This window comes from Pteropus alecto, unplaced genomic scaffold, assembly GCF_000325575.1.
Source record: "Pteropus alecto unplaced genomic scaffold, ASM32557v1 scaffold24, whole genome shotgun sequence".
Taxonomy (NCBI): Eukaryota; Metazoa; Chordata; class Mammalia; order Chiroptera; family Pteropodidae; genus Pteropus; species Pteropus alecto.
Genome location: NW_006439192.1, coordinates 3,914,522 through 3,935,821, shown reverse-complemented (window position 1 = coordinate 3,935,821; position 21,300 = coordinate 3,914,522). Strand labels below are relative to the sequence as shown.

Genomic DNA, 21,300 nt, shown 5'->3' with positions numbered 1-21,300 from the left:
TAGAGACTGGATTAAGTTTTCTCTTGTGTATTATGTGTTTATTAGCTCCTCATTTTTTATAAATAAGGAAATAGAGACTCCATTTAAGACCATTAAATTAGAGCTATGAATTTGTTTTCTCATAAACCATTCTGAATAATCTGTCAGTGAGGAAGTATTTGATCTGTTGCTTAAAGGATCTACTTTCATCATCAGTTTGTTGAATCATACCAGTTTCTTATTAGACTGAGATGTCGATTTATTATATATTGCAGTGATAAGTATCCTTTTTTGAAAAAATAATCTCAGAAACAAAACATATCCTTTTTGTTCAGAAACCTAATTAATACCTTCTTGTGTTTGAACAGTTTGGGCAAATCACGGTGGAGACATTTGCATCCATTGTTGCTCATGAGTTGGGTCATAACCTTGGAATGAATCATGACGATGGGAGAGATTGTATTTGTGGAGCAAAAAGCTGCATCATGAATTCAGGAGCATCGTGAGTAATTGAATTCTTCCTTCTTACTACCTTAATATGGTATTGTAGATCAGTGTTTCTTAAACTCTGGAATATGCTCATGTCTATGTTGAAAAAACAGTAAAAATTATTTCTGGCTCCCCTGAAATTAATTACATGATACACCAATTAGAAGTCTATTTTTTAATTAAATAAATAATTCCACAGAGCTTTAAGAAAGAAACGCTTATGTAGGTACAGGTATGTAGCTACAGTCTTCTGTAAACCAGTTGATGGACCAAAAAATATAAGAACATGGAAAAATTTATATCTAAATTAGAAATTAGGGAAGGGTTTCTGGTAGATTCAGTACAGGTTGGATTATAAATCGAGGGACTAAATGAAGCATTTACTCATAAACCCCTTGAGAAAGTGCCGCATTGTCTCTGTAAGTAGAAGAAATCCTGACATAATCCTACTAACACCCCCAATTTTATAGATAAAAGTAGGAGACAAGACAAAGAGGAGGAGAAAGCAGAGTTGACATTATTTGAACTCTTTTTATATATCAAGCACTTCTAAGCACTTAAAGGTATTAATCCCTTACTGCTCAAAAACCTAATGAGATGTAGGTACATTATTATCTCTATGGATAAGGAAACTGAGGTCACACATCTAAGGAAGTGATGAAGCTGGCATTTAAAGTCATGGAAGTCTGGATCCAGAGCTTATGATCTTAGAACCTCATCCTTTGCCAGTGTTCAAAAATAATTACAACAGAAGGTTTAAGGGCAAATAAGCACCATCGAGTTGTTGGGCTTCTTTATGATGCAGATTTATGATAAGGCAACAGGGTTTCTTCCTAATTTAATAGGCAGTTGTGCTAAACAGAGCTGTGTGGGATAGAAGCTGAGCCAGAGAAAAAATTACATATAAAAGATCTTCAACAAACATGAAAATTTCATGTGGGAAATATCCATGGCCCCAAGGGTTCACTCCCTTTCCTATTTCCCTCAAGCTCTTGAAAGAAGAATAATAACCTCTGTTAGCTAGCACTTTAGTTTTAAGTCTGAGAGTATAATTTTAATCATATCCTGGTATAAAGGGGAAACACTTAAGCACGATTTACTGCAGAATTCATCTGTTTTTGAGCAAATATTAGGCTGAAAAACAGATATGGAAGAATTAGAATAGTGCTTATGAAAAAACTATACTTAATAAAAATGTAATTATAGTCATAAGAAAAGTCAGGGTTGGAAAAGATTTCCTTAGGAGAGGGAAGTAATTCAGTGTTTGCTTTGACTGGCAGTGAAGCTGAGGAAGACATAAATTCAGGGAACAAGAAATGAATAATCAACAGTGAGATAAAACAAGAGTTAAGATGAAAAAAGATGTATTCGGAGGAAGGAGTGTAATGAAACAGTGCTATAGTGGAATTTAAAATGGTATGAGAAGCAATGAAGAGTGGACCCATACTTCATTCACTCATCAAATATTTATTGAGCACTGTGTGCCAGACTATTTTAGGCACTTGGAATATCTCAGTGAATAAGGTAAAGACTTGCGTTTCAAGGAGTTTACATTTTAATGGGGGAAGACAAACTATTAACATAATAAATACTAATATAGAATATTAGAAGATGATAAGTGCTATGGAAAATAAAATTGATCAAGTTGGAAGATCAGGAGGGCCAAGGGTGGTGTGGTGTAGAAGTCAGTTTGCAATTTTAAATTCATATTGTCAGGCTAAGCTTCTTAGAGATGACATTAGACCAAATACTTGAAGGAGGTGAGTAGAAAGTTGGCTGTGTGAATATCTGAGAGAACAGCAAGTACAAAGGAACAAAGGAAGTGTGGTCAGGATAGATTTTTTTTTAAGAAGAAACTATAGGAGGTTTGTATGTGAATAGGACTAATTTATTAGAGAGGGGAAAATTGATGATTTAGGACAGAGAGAGAACATTGCTGGAGTAGTTCTTGAGTGGGTGAAAGGGTATGGGATCTGGGGCAAAAATGGAGGGGCTGGCTTTAATGGAATACTCACTAGTGTAGGGTATCTGATAATAAGTAAATTGATGTACTTGCTGGTAGATGGATAGATGTGGTGGTGGGAGACTGTGGTTCGATTTTTTCAGTGAAGCAAGTAGATTCATTAGTTGAAAGACGGGATGAGGAAGAGCAGTTAGGGTTTCAAGAAATAGAATGTATGAAATAGTAATGTCATAGAAAGGCAGAGTAAATGGATTACAGTGTGTTTGCTAGGCAGCTTTAGAGGGCTACTTGAGATTTACTGTCATGAATTTTAAATGAGATTAATCAGTGTGGTTGTGTGTTTTTGTCCATTCAACTGCATAGATAAATAAGAGAGTTGGATTTAATAAGAGGTTGTGGTTAGGCCAAGTACAGTGAAGCTAGAGAGGGGCAAGGAAGTCAAACTTGTATGCAAAGGAGTAATTATAATGATGGACCATGATATTTAATCTGGATAAGCCTTAGGAAGAAGAGGACATTAAGGGGATAAGAGAAGTGAAAAAGGGAGACATCAGTGGATTGAATGTCTCGATGAGATTGAAGGTGTATTGGAATACAAAAGTTTATTAGAGGAATAGCGGAATGCATGAAGTTGAGATTATAAGGTGTAATTATTGGTGATGATAAGGTGTCCATTAAACCATGGCAATGAGTGGTTGACATCATGGAAGATAAGATCATTGGAGAAGAGGAGTTGAGCCACTGAGAGCCCAAGGGATTAATAGAATTACCCACCTGTATATTGAAATCAGCAAATATTAAAACAAGAATGGTGTTAGAGTGATAATGTTAGTGAACAGAACATGAGAGGGAGCAAACTGGGGGTTGGTAGATATTAGTAACAGTTGAGGATAGTGGGTAATTTAATTTTATAGTATTCAGAGCTGGGGGATTTTAGGAAGGAGGGAGAAAGAACAGCCTAGAAGCAGCAATCTGGAGGAAGAGCACTGACTCCATCTCTAGTTATATGAGGGTTGTGGGAAAAAAGCTACCACTACTTGAGATGGTTCTAGTAGAAGCTGTGAAATCAGGGCATAGCTGAATTTCAAGTAGAGCTTAAAGGTGAAGGATACTTTTAGAGAAGAGGTTGAGGATATGGAAGTTTTTGTTGATGATAGACTGTGAATTCCAGATTTGCATCATAAGAGAACAGGATACATAGGAAGCCTCATGAGTATTAGAGTGCTGGAGACAAGGGCCTCTGTAGTAGCTTCTTCTGGTGATTGATGTAAACAGGAAAAACAACATAAGGAGATTTATCCTGGTAGACTAAAGATAGGTAGTGGTGTTGAGCCTACGTGTGTGATAGTTGGAGAGAGGTAAAGTGTTTGAGGTTCCCGTCGTGACCTCTTATCAGTGGTCTAAGTTGATCTCAGTCTGATATAGGAACTTGTTTTGGCCTTGATTGAGGGATTCCTTCTTGATGCTTGTTCAAAAATGATCTGCAAGTGAATCTTGATACGCTTTCTCAGATTGCAGGAGGAAAAGACATGGAGATTAAAAGTTAGATGTGATAGATGTTGAGAACATAATGTAATGAAGGAACTTATTGGAGGAGCATCTAGAACAAATTGTACTTGAAGAAAAATGTATAGTATTAAAAATATGTATATATATATATATGAAATGGAGTGGGGAGGTATAAAAACACAAAATTGGAGAAATATATATCTAATTCTGTTTTGTACTGTCATAATAATAACCTCTGAGTAGATTTGAAAACAGGATGAACATTTCTAATTCACAGAAAGACAAAAAATTTTAGAAAAAGTATTCTACATAGGAAAAAAAAGGCCAAAAAAAGAGGTCATTAAAGTGTTAAAATGTAAACTTTAGATACTAGTATTAAAAATATAAAGTTTAGATATAATAATTTAAGGCCAAATGTAACAGTTTGACAAAAATATGTGAAATACCTCTCAAACTAGGCCACAAACCACTATAATTATACATTATATCCAGAAAACATACTTGCAGCAAAGAGATGAGTGAATGATCAGTTTTCATTTATGAGATATAAAATCATTAATGAACATTTGTCATAATTGTTTATTTTATGTTATTAAAATACATAATGTAAAAAGCACCTTAAGGGAAAATGGTCAAATATATTAGAGGAAAATTAAAAGTCTTTCTTAATCATTAATAGATTATACAGAGAAAATATATAATAAAATGTAAATAAAAGTCCAGAGAAAACTTTTTGAAAAATTAAAAGAGAGTTTAGTCAGATGATGATTTGTAAACTAGGAAACATAGCTCTTGGTGTGAGCGTAGGATATGTTCCAAAGTGAAAGGGACAGGCAAGGTTTATAAAGGCAGAAGTTGTAAGAAGCTGATGATCAAAGAAGATGAGTTGCTGAGGGAAACAAGACCATAAACTTACATCATTCATTTTCTGATTAGTGGGGGGCAACTGTATTGTCAATGGTTGGCTAACTCAGTGTCAAGCGAGTGGGGCTGTGATGTGAGAACGGTGAGTAATATATGACTAAGCATTTATCAACATCCTAGTTTCAGCCCAGGCCTGTAGAACAAAAAGGCTGTTTTCTGATCACACAGTTATGATACAGGGAGTATTTAACAATGATTCAAGGAGTATGATTTGTCAAACAGTACAGTCAGCACAGGGGGGCTGCTTGCTCTGCAGGAGATTTTGGAGCCCAAAAGTACAAAGTTATGCTTTGTAAGGGTCTTCAGAACTCAAGCTGCAGTATTAACTTAAATGCATAATAAGCATATCAATAGACTTATAGTAGAAAACTAAGAAATAGTGAAAATGACTTTTTTAAAGACAGGATTATTCAATAAATTGGGTTGGTATAATTTGTTAAGAATTTGGAAAAAGTATAGATCCTTACCATATATCATACATAAAATAAATTTCAGATACATAAGGAAACAGAGAAAAACATTTAATAAGATATAATCTTGGATAGAGGAAGATTTTTCTAAGCATAGACCCTCCTCACTCACCCACTCCCCCAAAAAAAGAACTGTAAAGGAAAAAACTATAGATTTGAAGAGTTATACATGTCAAACAGTTCAAACAGTGAAAGGGCAAAGAGCAAAGAATACTATTTGAAATATCTATGACAAAGGTTTTCTTTTTTGTATTAATAAAATTATGAATTTATAGATGAGCAAAAGAGATGACCAAGCAGCTCATAATGGGAGAAATAAATATAAAAGGCCAATAAATTGGTGAATTTTTTTTCTGCATCATTAAACAAAGAAATACAAATCAAAACAATGAAAGAGCATGTTTTTACTTATAAAACCAGGAAAGCTATAATAAGAATACTTACTTTTGAAGGGTTGTAGGTCACCAGGCCACCGTTATATACTCCTGGAATAAAGAGAATTGGTACACATTTTCTGTGGAGCAGATTGCCTATTTGTGTTCAAAACTTTACAAAACACACTTTTGACCCAACAATTTTATTTCTAGGAATTTGTTTTAGGGGAATAAAAAGAGGGTGAGCAAACAATATGTATATGCATGGTTTAACAATAAAAACTTGGGCACAACTTATACATGTCCAAAAAAAGTAGGTTGCTTAATTAACCGTGAAACATCAATTTAGTGTAACACTGTATAGTACTAAGTACATATACTATATATAGTATAAATCATGTTCTTTGAGAGTGGATTTCATATTTACCTTTTGAACTGAGGGAACTACCTCCCTTTTTTCCTCTAATATACTCTTATCTAGAAGCTCATTATATAAAATGTATATAGAGCTTTTCTGGTTGAAGTAGGAGGAAAAGCATCCTCTCCTGTCTAACTGTGGCCCCTCCTCTCCCTAGGCTGCATTTTCATGGGTCCTAGGTACTATTTAGCTTTGGTAGGCCTCTTTTTCCATTAAAATAATTAAAAATTATGGTTTATGACTATATTGGTATAAAGATGAATAGAACCCAGACTGGATTCATTATTAAATATTCACTATGATGATTGCCATTTTTTTTCTTCTGATTTTAAAAGAAATTAAGCTTACAGCAGTATCATGGGCTCTAGGCATTGTGCTTATGGTGCCTAATGCATAAGTTAGTCCTGGCCCCTGAGGGCACCTCCTTGGATACTCTAGGGCTTTGCAGAGGATGATTTGCAAATTACTGGTGGTTAATAATATATTGATTTAAAAATATATTTATCCATGTGAAAAATGGAATATGTGAACTATCATGGTGTGAGTTATTTCTGTCTTAAAATTAGGAACATGTGAAAAAAATTGGAAGGATGTTTGCCAAAATGTTTAACTGGCAGTGTTTTTTGGTGGTAATCTTTCAGGTCATTTTGTTTTTTTCTTCTGGCTTTTATGTATTATTTTGAATCATTTTGCTCTGAGAAGACATTGTTAATTAAGAAATAAAGCAAAATGATTTAATAGAAGTATTATAGAAAAAGTATAGTTGCCACTCCAATAAATATTAATATTTAATAGCATTGAACATTTAAGTGATTGCTATTACCGGTGTTCTATGGACTATACTTGAGATTTGATAATGTAAGCTAGAAATATTATATGTTGTTAATTTTATTGTGGCGCTCTTTATTTATTTAAAAAAATTTTTTTCAGTGGATGATTATATTTCACATAGACCTGAGTGGATTGCCTTGACATTATTTTCCCATTACTACTGGTACTATAATAGATTCACACTTTTATTTAGCAATCTAAGAAGTTTAGAATATATGTGTCAGTTGTTGCCCTTGCCTTTGGGGAGGTTGTGTGATTGTGTAGCAAGTCAGTATGTGAGTACATACATATTTTATTGACCTTGTAATAGTAATTGTATATGTTAGTGTAGTAAGTTAAAATTAACCAGGGCAAAGGAAGAATGTTCTGTTTGTAATTTACTGTCTTCTGGGGCAGAGATATAGCTTGTAGCTAAGTGTTAAGTATTGGTTAAGTGTAAGTATTCCATTGCTTGGAGATATTCACTGCTTGAACTCCTGTCTTTGTTACTACTCTTTTGTATATGAAGCAGAAATATGTTAGGCTTACAGGTTTGAAATGAGGCATGGCTCAAGTATGATCTTGAGTCAAAAGGTATAGTTAAAGAAACAGTTGAGACTGGGTGAGATTGTGCAAGAGATTAAATCTCAGGACTTCATTGCTTACAGGGGTTAGTGCAGAAGCATTTTAGGAATGATAGATTAAAATTGGGTCTATAGCAAACACAGAGACTGTGAGGCTGTGGTCTGAGGCAACACTTGTGATGGCTCAGTCCAAAAGGACGTCTAGTGAAGGCACATTGATTTCTAGATCTAGGAGTACCAAGTTTTGGACAATAAAAGGTTTTCCATTTCCCCCACCTCCCTAAAAATAACATAAGTGAGACTTTCACTACTGAATAAAGGGGAACCTGCTTCTCCTGAGGAAAATGTAAACTAACCCAGAGGACATTGCACTCACTTCTACTTTGAACAGGGAAGTTTTCTGGGCAGAGGACAGAATGGGCATAATAGAGATATTGTTGGATTGACTCTTTAAGATCCGGTGGGCCTCATTAGACAGATGGCTCTAGTCTATTCCTAGATGAAATGGACTTATTTGCTCTACCAGTTGGCAATAAATATCTTAAATTTATTAATGGTGGTGTGTTTTCTGTTGCATCTTTTTTTCTCTTCTCTCTCATTCTCTCTCTCTCCATCTCTCTTTCTCTCCATCCTTCCCTCCCTCCCTCCCTTCCGTCTTTCCTTCCTTTTTTAAATTTTAAGTCAGATGAAGCTTCCTATTTATCCCGTTTTCCTCTTACTCTGTGGCCTTTAACTTTTTTTTTTTTAATCCAAATTGTGTTTATTGGGGTGGTTCCTCACTCATCTTGATTTGGGATGCTTTTAGTGCTGCTTGCTTCCTAAGGAGCATTCTTCTGTAAGCTTTGCTTTTCCTCATGTAGGCTGACAGAGTACAGTGGAGCAGCCAATACGCAAAACTACCATTAGTGCATGGCTAAAGGTGGTGGTGATTTTATAGCATCCTGAGCATTTCACATCCATGAAGTAGGAGTTGAGGCTCTGCACTAGGCGCTACTTTTTGTGTTTCCTCTTCTTTTCTGGAGAGAGATGAAGGAGGTCCTTAGCAAGAGTTACGTTCTCATGGGGAGGTCATCACTGCCGAAAGGTGTAGCCTATATCTTTTATACTATTTTCTTATTGATGTTTACTTCCTATAAAAGCTATCACTCACATTAGTTTTCTGACTCTAACAACCCCCATCAAATTGAGCAAATTCATCTTATTTTTTTTCTCTAAAGGATTTCTCAGTCCTAATTAAGTACCTTCTGTTTTATTAGACTCCACTGAGGCTAACTGTAGGAAGGGAAGCATGGAGGAATATTCTTGCTGGGTCTTCTTATTCTGGTAGAATTTGTGATACATTAAAAAAATTTTTTTTTAACTGTGACAAGTAAAATATACAGAAAATATAGCTAAACAAATATACAACTAAACATATTTTTATAAAGTGAACATTGTGTAACCACCCAAGGCTAGTCACTACCAGGATCCTCAGAAATCCCTTTTGTGGTTTTCCCTATCATACCTTCTTCCCTACAGTTAACCATTACCCTGATTTTTATGGTAACCATTTATTTCCTTGCTTTTCTTTATAGTTTTGCCACCTAAACATGTATTCCTAAACACTTTAATTTTATCTATTTTGAACTCTAATCATAGAATAGATTAAATAGAGTAAATAAATAAACAGAATTTGTCTACAGCCATGCCATCCTGAATAAGCCTGATTCCGTCTGATCTCAGAAACTAAGCAGGGTCGGGCCCGGTTAGTACTTGGATGGGAGATCATCCACCTAGGAAGACCAGGTGCTGTAGGTGTATAAAATAAATGGAAAAAAAAAAAAAAAAAAGGTTGTGAGATGACAAGGTCGTTGCAATTTGTAAGGTCAACCAAGGATTGCCTTGCCTAAAAAACAAAAACAAAAACAGAATTACAGTAGCCCTCCTTATCTGCGGTTTCATTTTCTGTGATTTTAATTACTGCAGTCAACCCTGGTTTGAAAATATTAAATGGAAAATTCCAGAAATAATTAATTCGTAAGTTTCAAATTGTGCACCATTCTGAGTAGCGTGATGAAATCTCTCACTGTCCTGCTCTATCCTGCCTGGGATGTGATTCATCCCTTTGTCCAATGTATCCACTTCACTTTATCTCATCACATAGGCATTGTATCATTTCACATAATCACAAGAAGAAGAAGGGTGAGTAAGTACAATAAAATATTTTGAGAAAAAGAGAGGGAGACCACGTTCACATGACTTTTATTATAGTTTATTGTTATAATTGTTCTATTTTTTTATTAGTTATTGTTGTTAACCTCTTACTGTGCATGTTTATAAATTAAACTTTATCATAAATGTGTATGTATAGGAAAAAATTTAGTATATATAGGGTTCAGTACTATCCACTGTTTCAGGAATGGGGATCTTGGAATATATTTCCTGTGGATGGCAGGGGGCGCTGCTGTATTCAGTATGCTTCCTGTTGTTGTGGCCTTTTTTAGTTGACATGTGTTTGTGATGTTTGTCCATCCCGATGTAGGTAGCTATAGTATGTTTTCATTTTTGTTGCTTTTCCTTTAGTTTGAGGATTGAAGGGATGTGTGTGTGTGTGTGTGTGTGTGTGTGTGTGTGTGTGTGTGTGTGTGTGAAGATACTGTTCAATTTCTCCCCAGTTTTTTTTTTTTATCTTTATTGTTTTCTAGAAGTGTTTTTATAAATTTTTTGGTGACTTTTGGTGAAAAGTTTTAAAATTATCATTTTAATGTACTCATGTATATCAATCTATTTCTTTATGACTATTGTTTTTTGTGTCTCACTTAAGAAATTGTTCCCTAACTTTACTGTCATGGAAATATTCTTTTATATTCTCTTTTCATCTGTTTTTTCTTTAATATTTAGGTGCATAGTCCACCTCAAATTGCCATTTGTGCATTATGTAAGGTAGAGGTCACGTTTTTTCCAATATGAATAGTTTGTCGACTGGCACTATTTATTAAGACTTTCCTTTCATTGCTATTTTTAAGTGTCACTTTTGTCACAAATCCAGTGTCCATAAATATTTGTGTTTATTTCTGTGCTCTTCTATTTCATTTGTTTGTTTGTCTTTACTTTCATCAATACTGCACTTACCTAATTCTCACAGCTTTATAATAGGTGTGTAAAGCAAGTTTTTCCACTTTGACTTCCTTGTTTAAGAGCATCTAAGTCATAAGGTAGTTCTATTTTTAATTTTTTGAGGAACCTTCAAACTGTTTTCCATAGTGGCTGCACCAATGTGTAGTCCCATCAGTAGTGTATGAGGGTTCTTTTTTTTCTACATCCTTGCCAACCCTTGAGTTTTTGATTTATTGATGATAGCCATTCTGACAGGTGTGAGGTGATATCTCATTGTGGTTTTAATTTGCATTTCTCTGATGATTAGTGATGTTGAACATCTTTTCATATGTCTATGGACCATCTGTATATCCTCTTTGGAGAAATGCCTATTTAGGTCTTCTGCCCATTTTTTAATTGGATCCTTTGTGTTTTTGGTGTTGAGTTGTATGCGTTCTTTATAAATTTTGAATATTAACCCCTTATCATTGGCAAATATCTTTTCCCATTCAGTAGGTTGTCTTTTGTGGACATTTATCAAAGAAAACCAAAATGAATTCGAAAAGATATATACACCCCTATGTTCACTGCAGTGCTATTTACAATAGCCAAGATATGGAAGCAACCTAAGTGCCTGTTAATAGGTGATTGGATAAAAAAAGATGTGATACATATATATAATGGAATATTACTCAGCCATAAAAAGGAAATCTTACCATTTGCAATGACATAGATTGACCTTGAAAATATTATGCTAAGTGAAATAAGTCAGACAGAGAAAGATAAATACCATGTGATCTCACTTATATGTGAAACCTGGAGAACAAAATAAACGAACAAACAAAATGGAAAAAGTCTCATACATATGGAGAACAAACTGGTGCCTGCCGAATGAGAGAGGGTTTGGTGGGGCTGGGTGAAAAAGGTGAAAGGATTAAGAATTGGTAGTTTCAGAATAGTCATGGGGATGCGAAGTACAGCATAGGGAATATATTCAATGATATTGCAAAAGCTATGTATAGTGCCAGGTAGGTACTAGACTAATAGGGGGGATCACTTTGTAAATTATATGAATGTCCAACTGCTATGCTATACACCTGAAATTAATATAAAATAATATTGAATGTCAACTCTAATTGAAAAATAAAAAATTTAAAAAAAGGGTGTCTTGGCTTTTTGTGGCTTTCTAAGTAAATTTCAAAATTAGCTTCTCAAGTTCCACAAAAAAGTCTTACTGGGGTTTTGATTGGTATTGTATTACATCTCTAGCTTAGTTTGGTGAAGATAACTAACATATTTTCAGTATGGAGTCTTTAAGTCCATGATCTTTAATTCCTCTTATAATATCTTTATTTTCTCCATAGATTATTACTGTTCATTTAGATTCACCTACATACTAATCACTTTCATTGGTTCTCTTGCATCTCTGACCTTACATTTGGTGTCATTTTTCAATCATTTAGAATCCTTTTTGAATTTCCTTTAGTGTGTATCTCACAGTATGTCTCTTAGTTTTTATTTTTTTCTAAGGATGTGTTTATTTCTCTTTCATTCTTGAGGATATTTTCGTTGAATATAGAATTCTAGGTTGTCAGTTATATTTTTTCAGTTTATTGGTATTCCATTTTCTTTTTGCTTCCATGTTGCTGTTGAGATGTCAGCTGTAAGAATGTTGTTTCATTGAAGTAGATTTACATATTTACCTCTGGCTATTTTCATTTTTCCTTTAAAATTTTTTTTAAGTTTCACTATATGGTTCAAGTTGTAGAAAAAAAATTTACATAACGTGTGCGTGCACATGTACACACATGCATTCATATCTTGTTTAGGATTTTTGTTTTTGAGTTTTAAAGTTTGCTGTTTGATATTTTTCATCAGTTGTGAAAAATTCTCAGCCATTGTGTTTTTACATATTGCTTATTGTTTCTTCCCAGAGTGCCTCTGTATATAGTGCTCCTACACATTTGCTATATTTCTTTGATTCTGATAAACCGTGTGTATGACTTCACAATGTTCTCTTTGTCTCTTACCTTTTCATGTGTGTGTGTATATGTGTGTATTTAATTTTATTTCTTTCTAGGTAATTTTTTCTGACATCTTCCAGTTTGCTAATGCTCATTTCATCTGTACAATTGATCCTTGACAATTCAGGGGTGATAGGCACCGACCTCCTGCATAGTTGAAATCTGCATGTAACCTTTGAATCTCTCAAACTTACTAAAAGCCTACTATTGACTGGAAGACTTACTGATAACATAAACAGTTGATTAACATGTATTGTGTATGTTTTGTGTATTATATACTATATTCTTATAATAAAATAAGCTAGATAAAGCAGATGTTATTAAGAAAGTCATAAGGAAGAGAAAATACATTCATAGTACTGTACATATATATTGAAAAAAATCCACTATAGAAGTGGCCCTGCACAGCTCAAACATGTGTTGTTCAAGGGTCAGCTGTATTTAGTCTGTTGTTAAACCTATCCATTGAATTATTAATTTTGCTCATTATAGTTCATTTACCAAATTTCTATGTAGTTCTTTTTCAAATTGCTATATTACTATTTTGCATTTTAGTTCCCTAGTAAAGTTTTAAGCTTGTCATTTTTCTTCCTGACCATAGCAAGCAGGAATTTTTGTTGTTGTTGTTATTGTTTGATAATTCTAGTATCTGAGACTAGAATTATCTGGGTTTTTTTCCCCCCCTCATAGTGTCTTTAAATTATTTTTGTAGTGGTTCTTACAGTATCTTGTGAGTTCATGTTATATTTTGATAATGTGTTGGCCATTGAATTTGAACAATTTTTGGTAAGAATAATTTGAGAAGTAGGATTATGTTATCTGCAGTGGTATTTAATCTGTTTTTGAGAACTGATTTCTTACCTTCTACTTCATATGTTATCTAATAAACAGTTGAATGTTTGTTATAAATTAGGCCTTGTTTTTGGATGCAGGTGATATGGATACTAGATTTTTTTTCCAGATAATCATTTGGGGCCAAGTTTTGTTTTAAAAATGAGTAATCTACATTTATAATATGATTTTATTATTCTTTAATATATTTGGGGGACCCGGTAGTATTCTCTTCACACACTGCTCTTAAATTCCTGGAAATATGAGGTGCTCATCCTGACAAGTGCCTTTCTGGAGAAATGGCTCTAATAACTCTGCCCCTCAGTGCCACCTACATCAGAAAGTTTCTGTAAATAGAAGCCGTTTTTGTAGAAAATATTTTTAATAATTATGTGCTATTACTTAGAGTTCTTTCTTAGGAGAATTTCCTACTTCTAAGCTATAGGGCTTAATATGGTAATAGTGGAAATGTGTTCCTGTTATTTCTAGATTACTCAGAAAGAATGTTCTCAATGATAGTTGATTTTTGCCCCCTGTCATATCCTGGTAGACCATTAACCTTATTGTCAGTCACATCTATCTTCTTTTGAAGCACTTTTGGAAAACTCACCTCGATGTGAGAAAGGAGATGAGGAGATGCTTTAAATTAATGTCCTAATGCCCAGATGTGATAGGTAGAGAATAGGAATTGTTCATGTTTCTTTCCTGTCAGTCTGTTAAAATCCTTCAACTTCCCACATTCTGACCTTTTGTCAAATAGTAGTTAACAAATGTTCTGGGCAGACTGCTTTCCATCCCCAAGAACCTAGGGCTAGGGCTGTCTTCTTCTCTGGAGACTGGGCCAGTTAGCAAAGAAAAGTGTAAATTATATACCCCAAGGACAAAGTCTCACAGAAGGGATCTGTTTCTTCGATTCTTTGAATGTACAAAGACTCGACATAGATAGGAATGCCTCCTCAAAATCTATAATCCATCAGTTTTTATTCTCTCTGCTACTTTTGGCACCAGTGCCCAAACTAATGAAAAAGAGATTCTTTCAGGGCACCAAATTCCCCTGATAAAATTTTAATTTGAGTTGGATTTCTCAAAGATTTATATCATATATATGGGTGTGTTCCCACTAGTATTCAAAAGTAAAAATAGCCAGTGGGGTTATCTGAATATGTTTTATAGTTATTGAGTAAAACAATAGTTTAAAAAACTCCAGCAACATGTAGAGCACATCAAAATTGCATTTGTATAAATCTCATATAGGTAGCTCACATTGGACAGTTTCTAGAAGTCCATCTAGCCATCAAAATATTAACTGTGGTTCTTAGGATTTATCCTAAAAGGCGTTTAAAACTCAAACTGTAGCTGAAATTCTGCCTGTGCATTTCTGCTTCTTCACGGCTTCTGGAATTGCCCATTCATATTAATTTCACATATATCCTAGTAAGTGATGGTGAGGGGAACATACTAATGTTATCCTGTAGAGTGAAAAAAGATTGGGGAAACATGGCTGGCTTCAAATATTTGAAGAACTTTTACTATGGCTAGGACTAGAGAAATTTTAAGATCTCTTCTGCTGATGAGATTTATGATTTCGTATTTCAATATAAGTGAACATATTTTTATGGAGCTGTAATGTGTTATAACCAAATAGTGAATTATTGTGTGTTAACTTAAACAATGTTCTATATTTATTAGAAATAGGTATTCGCATTGCTCTCTATTTTGGTTAGCTTATTTTCTGCTGTTTTAAATATTCACTTCTTGTGAGTTAAAGACACAACTTAAAATTTTCAAAATGAATAATCGCTATGACATAAGGTCTTTTTCTTAATGTTTATTATAGAGGTTCCAGAAACTTTAGCAGTTGCAGTGCAGAGGACTTTGAGAAGTTAACTTTAAATAAAGGAGGAAACTGCCTTCTTAATATTCCAACACCTGATGAAGCCTACAGTGCTCCTTTCTGTGGTAATAAATTGGTGGATCCCGGAGAAGAGTGTGACTGTGGTACTCCAAAGGTCAGTTAAATTTTTTATTTTTGCTTTGTGAAATAACCTCAACATTTTCAAAAGATAAAATAGCTTACTTTGGGCAACTCTGGCACAGGAGCTAAAGTAAAATTTAGTGGTAAAATGAGAATTGGTACTTTGGTTGTGGGGATATGTTCCTGAGATTGGTCATTGTCTTCCCAGAACATAATTAATGATGTCATCTATTTCAGTGTCAAGGTAAGTGCCATGTTTATTCTTTTATTTTTTGCTACCTTTTCTACCATTTCTATTATAGTTATTGGGTCATTTATTTACTTTAAAGAATAAATCAGTTTTTCATTTGGCTCTGTACTTATGAGCTTTCACTGTTCTGGCACTTTCATTGCAAAAGTATTTATTCAGTTGAACTCATTTTAATAATAAATTGAAGCAGGTCCATTCTCCAGAGTCCTTCAGTAACAAAGTTCTTGGTACTCAAATTGGCATTCTCCCTTTATTAACCTTAAGTTTACCTGCTGATCTCTGGCTTTATCACACCTGTTACCCATTCTTATTGCCAAAAGCCCATGCCCATCTTTATTATTGGTATTCTATATCTTAGCCATTCTCCTTTCAAAATGTCCTACTTTAGGCCCTTTCCTCCTAGGCCTTGCATTAAATTTTAAAGAAATTTGTTCATTTATGTGTAAGCTTTACTATATTCTCAATCTTTTCCATAAGTTCTTTTTCTTCTTTATTTAACCACACCTGGCTTTTGCCAGAAGACTTCATGTTCTAGAAAGGCAGTATGTATTTTATGATGAAATTGTGATGGGCCTTCATTGCGCTATTGCTGCTAAGTGTTTTACATGGTATAATCTTCATGGTAACCCAAAGATACTGATATTTTTTTATATTCGTATTTTCAGGTGAGGAAAATAAGGCATAATGAGATTATGTTTAATTTTTAAGTTACCGTTATGCTGTTAGGATGACCAAATTCTTCTCCTTTCTTGGCACTCTCAGATCTTTCTCCTTAAATATTTTATTTTGCTCTCTCCTGACTGTTTAGTTCACTACAAAACTTATTGAAATAGACTATATTTGCTTCTTGAGCTTTCGTACTACAAAGTTACTCTTAAAAAAAACCAAACTTCCCTCTCTCTTAAATAGCACAGGTTTTTTTCCATGGTATAAAAGTTTTGAATAGTAAGTACAAGTGAAATTCCCCTTTCATACCATTATTTCCCCCATAAATTTTCAGACTTCCTTCTGTAGTGGTCATCATTCTCATAAACTTAATGTGTTTCTTTTTAGACTTTATTTATTAGACATTTATGTACATTTATACAATGTATACATTTGTAAATAGTCGGGTTTGTTTTAGAATTTCATTTTTTTAGATAAATGAAATCAGACTTAATATGTATATGCAGTTTTTTCTATTAATATATCTTGAAGATTTTTCCATGTCATTACCTTATGTAGACAGTCTTTTAATCTGCTTAGTATTCCAATATAAGGATGTACTATGATTTATTTAACCATACTCTCATTAATGCACATTTCCTTACTGTAATTAGTGTTTTTCTGTTGCAAATAGTACATCCACACCTCATGTATATATACACAAGTATTTCTTTAAGATAATTACATAAAGGTAGAATAACTGAATTGAAAAGTATTGTGTCTTTAATGTTATCAGAGACCACCAAATTTCCTACAAAAAGACTGTGTCATTTTGCACTTCTACCAACAGTATATCATTGCATTCAGTGCTCTCCCGTAGTCTTGCCAGTGCAGTGTAAATGTTTTCTTAATTTTTTGGGTGAAAAGTAAGAAGATATTGTTTTACTTTATATCTTTTCATATGTTCAGATACCATTAGCATAATTTTCTTCTGTGAATTACTGTTTTATATCCCTTATCAGTTTTTATGTTGGGTCAATTCTTTTAAATGGATTTTTAGGAACTCAAGTATTATGGGCAAAGTCCTTTTTTGAACATGTTCTAATGTGTTCCCTATGTCTGCTACCATTTAGCTTTAAAAAATTAATCAACTTTATCTTTTAGAGAACTTTTAGGGTCACAGCAAAATTGAATGGAAAGTACCAAGATTTCCATATACTGCCTATTGCCACACATGCACAACTTCCCCCATTGTCCCCATCCTGTAGCACAGTGGTACATTTGTTACAATTGATGGCTCTACATTGACATATCATTGCCACACAAAGTCTGTGGTTTACATCAGGGTTTACTCTTGGCAGTTAGCTTTTCATATGACTTCTTATATTGAAATCGAAAATTTAAATGAAGGCAAATTTATCAGTTTTTCCTTAAGACTTTGAATTTTGTATTTTGACCAGACTTTTAGTACTCCTGTATAATCATATCCCCTTGATAATTTTTTCTAGCATTTCTTAATTAAACATTTTTATAATTGAGGGGATCATGTGCACTGAACTAGATATTAATTTCTATCCAGTAATGTATAGAATGGTCAGTTGTTGTAAAATCATTTAAAATGGTACTTTTATCATAAACAAAATTCTTGTATACATAGTCTATTTCCTGATTCTCTATTCTTTTATGAAGCCATCTGTCTGTCTTGCACAGTGTTTTTGAAAAAAATTTAGCCACTTTATTTAAGTATAATTGAAACAACATCAACAAACTAAATTTGGACTTCGATAAAGACAGGCTTTATTCAGAATAAAGACTATTGTAACGGGGAGACCACTCTGATTTCAGAAATCTAGAGTGTCTCAGAATCAAAGAGAAAGAAGTTTTTCTTAGATAGGGTAAAGGTGGAGACAAGCAGAGATGAGCAGAATCTTTTAAGGGAAAACAGATAAGTAAGGGGAACGAGCCAGTGAGGACTGATGGGAAAGGGTCCTGCTGTGGTCAGCTGATTTCTAGGAGAAGCTGATGTGTGTGTGGGGGGGCACTTTCACTTTTTGTGGGGACAGGCAGAGTTCAAGGACCCGTAGTAAAGAAAGAAGCTTTAGTTTGGTCAAGACAAAGCAAAGGGTAAGAAATAGGCAATTATGAAGACTTGGTCAACAATAAACTGTACATGTTTAAAGAATACAAGTTGATAAGTTTTGACATATGTACAGACATGTGAAACTATCACCATAGTCAAGACAATGAACATATCATCATCCCCAGAAGTTCTTCATGACCCTTGGTGATCCCTTCTTCCCACCCCTTTTCTCTGTTCTCCTCAGGCAATCTCTGGTCTGCTTTCTGTCATTACACATTAGTGTGCATTTCCTAGAATTTCAACTCTTTTTTGTCTAGCTTCTTTTACTCAGCATAATTATTTTGGGATTCATTTATGTTTTTACTGTGTCAGCACATTCATTTTAATTATTGTTTATTATTAGTATGGATATGCTACAGTTTGTTTATTCATCTGTTGATGTATATTTGGGCTGTTTCCAGTTTTTGGCTATTACACATAAATCTGTTTGAACATTCAAAGATAAGTCTTAATATGGACTTATGTTTTCATTTCTCTTGGATAAATACCTTGGAGTGAACTGACTGGGTCATATGGTAGATGTATATTTAAATTTTTGAGAAACTCAAACTCTTTTCCAAAGTAGTTGTACCTTTTTACATTCCCACTATCAGTATATAAGAGTTCTAGTTCCTAGCCACCACTTCATATGGTCAATCTTTTAAATTTTAGCTGTGTATTAGGTGTGAAATGGTACCGCACTGAGGTTTTAGTTTGCATTTCCCTAATGACTAGTGATTTTGAGCATGTTTTCATACGTTTGTCATCTGTATATCTTTTTTGGTGTTATCTATTAACATCTTTTCCCTTAAAAAATTGAGTTTTCTTATTGAATTTTAATAGTACTTCTTATATTCTGAATACAAGTCCTTTATCAGATAAACAATTTGCAAATATAGTCTCCCAGTCTGTAGCTTGTCTTTTAATTACCTTAACAATATCTTTTGAAGAGTAGAAATTTTATTTTTTGATGAAGCCCATTTTATCAATTTGTGCTTTTATGCATGTCATATCTAAGAAATCTTTGCCTAAACCAAGGTTGCAAAAGTTTTCCCCTAGAAGCTTTATAGGAGAAGTTTTAAGTTTTACATTTAGGTCTATGATCCATTTTGACTTATTTATTTTTTTTGTACGATTAGAGATATAGATTATAGTTTATTTATTTTATTATGAAATAATTATAAACAAGTTGCAGAAATAGTACAAGGAGTCCTATGTATTTTTTACCCAGTTTTCCCATAGGTGACATCTTATATAGCTGTAGTGCAATATAAAAGCCAAGACATTGACATTGACACATTAACTAGATTATAGACTTTATTCAGTTTTTACCATTTTTAACCTGCATTTGTGTGTGCGTGCGTGTGTGTGTATGTGTTTTGCGAGGTTTATCCGGTATGCAGATTTGTGTAACCACCACTTCAATTAAAATTCAGAACTATTTCATCACCACAAGAAGAACTTCCACCTGCTACTTCTTTGTACTTATGCCTACCCCAACTCCAGTCCTTATTTCTGCCCTTGGCTACCTCGGATTTGTTCTACATCTCTATTGTTTTGCCATTTCAATAATGTTACATAAATGGAATTATACAATATATAATCTTTTGAGACTGGCTTTTTTCATGAAGCATAATGTCTTTGAGGTCAATTTGATTTGTTAAGGGTGTTAATATTTGATTCTTTTCCTTTTTATTGCTGAGTCATATTCCATTGTATGGATGTTACTACAGAGAAGGAATGAAATTTATGCTGTTATTTCCACCAGCTCAGAGGTCCTGTCTGGAGTTTGTTTAATTGTTCACCCATTAAAGGACATTTGGGTTGTTTCTGACATTTTGCTATTATGACTAGGATGAATTGTTTTCCACTATTTATCATCAAAGAACTAAAGAAAAATATGTTCTATGAGTAAACAAAGAATCTCAGCAGAGAAATATAAACTATAATAAAAAACAAATGGAAATTACAGAACTAAATTTTTCAATAAAAGAAAATGCACTTGGTAAAATGAATAGCAGACTAAAATAGCGGAAAAAATAGTCAGCGAACATGAAATAGAACAAAAGAAATAATCCAGTGTAAAGAACAAAGAGGAAAGATTAAAAAAAAAAAATAACAGAGCACCCGAGATGTGCAGGCACTATCAAATAGTCTGCGAAGCAAAATCCTAGGAGGAGAGTGAGAATGAGAGGGGAAAAATATTTAAAGAAATGATGGCTGAAAATTCTCCAAATTTAAGGAAAAACATTGTTACAATTCCAAATACTAAAGTGAACCCAAATCAGAATCATTACAAAGAAAATTCACCTAGACATATTGTAATCAAAGTGATGAGATAAAATCACATGATATCACTTATATGTGGGATATAAACCTAAAAGCAACAAATGAACAGGACAAACAAACAGACTCGTGGACGTGAACAATAAACTAGTGGTTACCAGAGGACTATAGAGTCGTGGTTACTAGTGGGGTGGAGGAGGAAGAGGGAAGTAGACGGGGTAAAGGGGGTCAAATATGGGGGGTGAGGGAGGGTAAAGTGGGTAAAGGGGATCAAATATGTGGTAGCTGAAGGAAACTGGACTTTGGGCGGTGAACACACAATAGAATATACAAATGTCAAATGATAATGTACACTTGAAAATTATATAATTGTATTAACCAATGTTACCCCAATAAACTTAATATAAAAAAAAATAAAAAGTAAAAAAATAAAAGCGACGAGATAAACAGAAAATAATGAAAGAACCCAGAAGAAAATGGGGGACAAAAATATAAATAGCAGCTGATTTCTTCCCTGAAACAATAGAGGGCAGAAAACAGTAGGACAGCAAATTTACAGCGAAGGGAGGGAGGGA

General features: G+C 33.8%; 1 protein-coding gene and 2 pseudogenes across 2 annotated transcripts in view; 2 read left to right on the top strand and 1 right to left on the bottom strand.

Moving 5' to 3' along the window:
* ADAM9 (ADAM metallopeptidase domain 9) overlaps positions 1 to 21,300 on the top strand; it is a 104,980-nt gene that overhangs the window by 32,348 nt on the left and 51,332 nt on the right. For both annotated transcript variants that reach the window (XM_025049871.1, XM_006916285.3), the window contains exons 11-12: positions 348 to 481; positions 15,288 to 15,459. In XM_025049871.1, coding sequence (XP_024905639.1) covers positions 348 to 481; positions 15,288 to 15,459 — 306 coding nt within the window. The remainder of the gene's footprint in view (positions 1 to 347; positions 482 to 15,287; positions 15,460 to 21,300) is intronic.
* Positions 8,322 to 8,547, bottom strand: LOC112483324 (annotated as a pseudogene).
* LOC112483364 lies at positions 9,195 to 9,317 on the top strand (annotated as a pseudogene).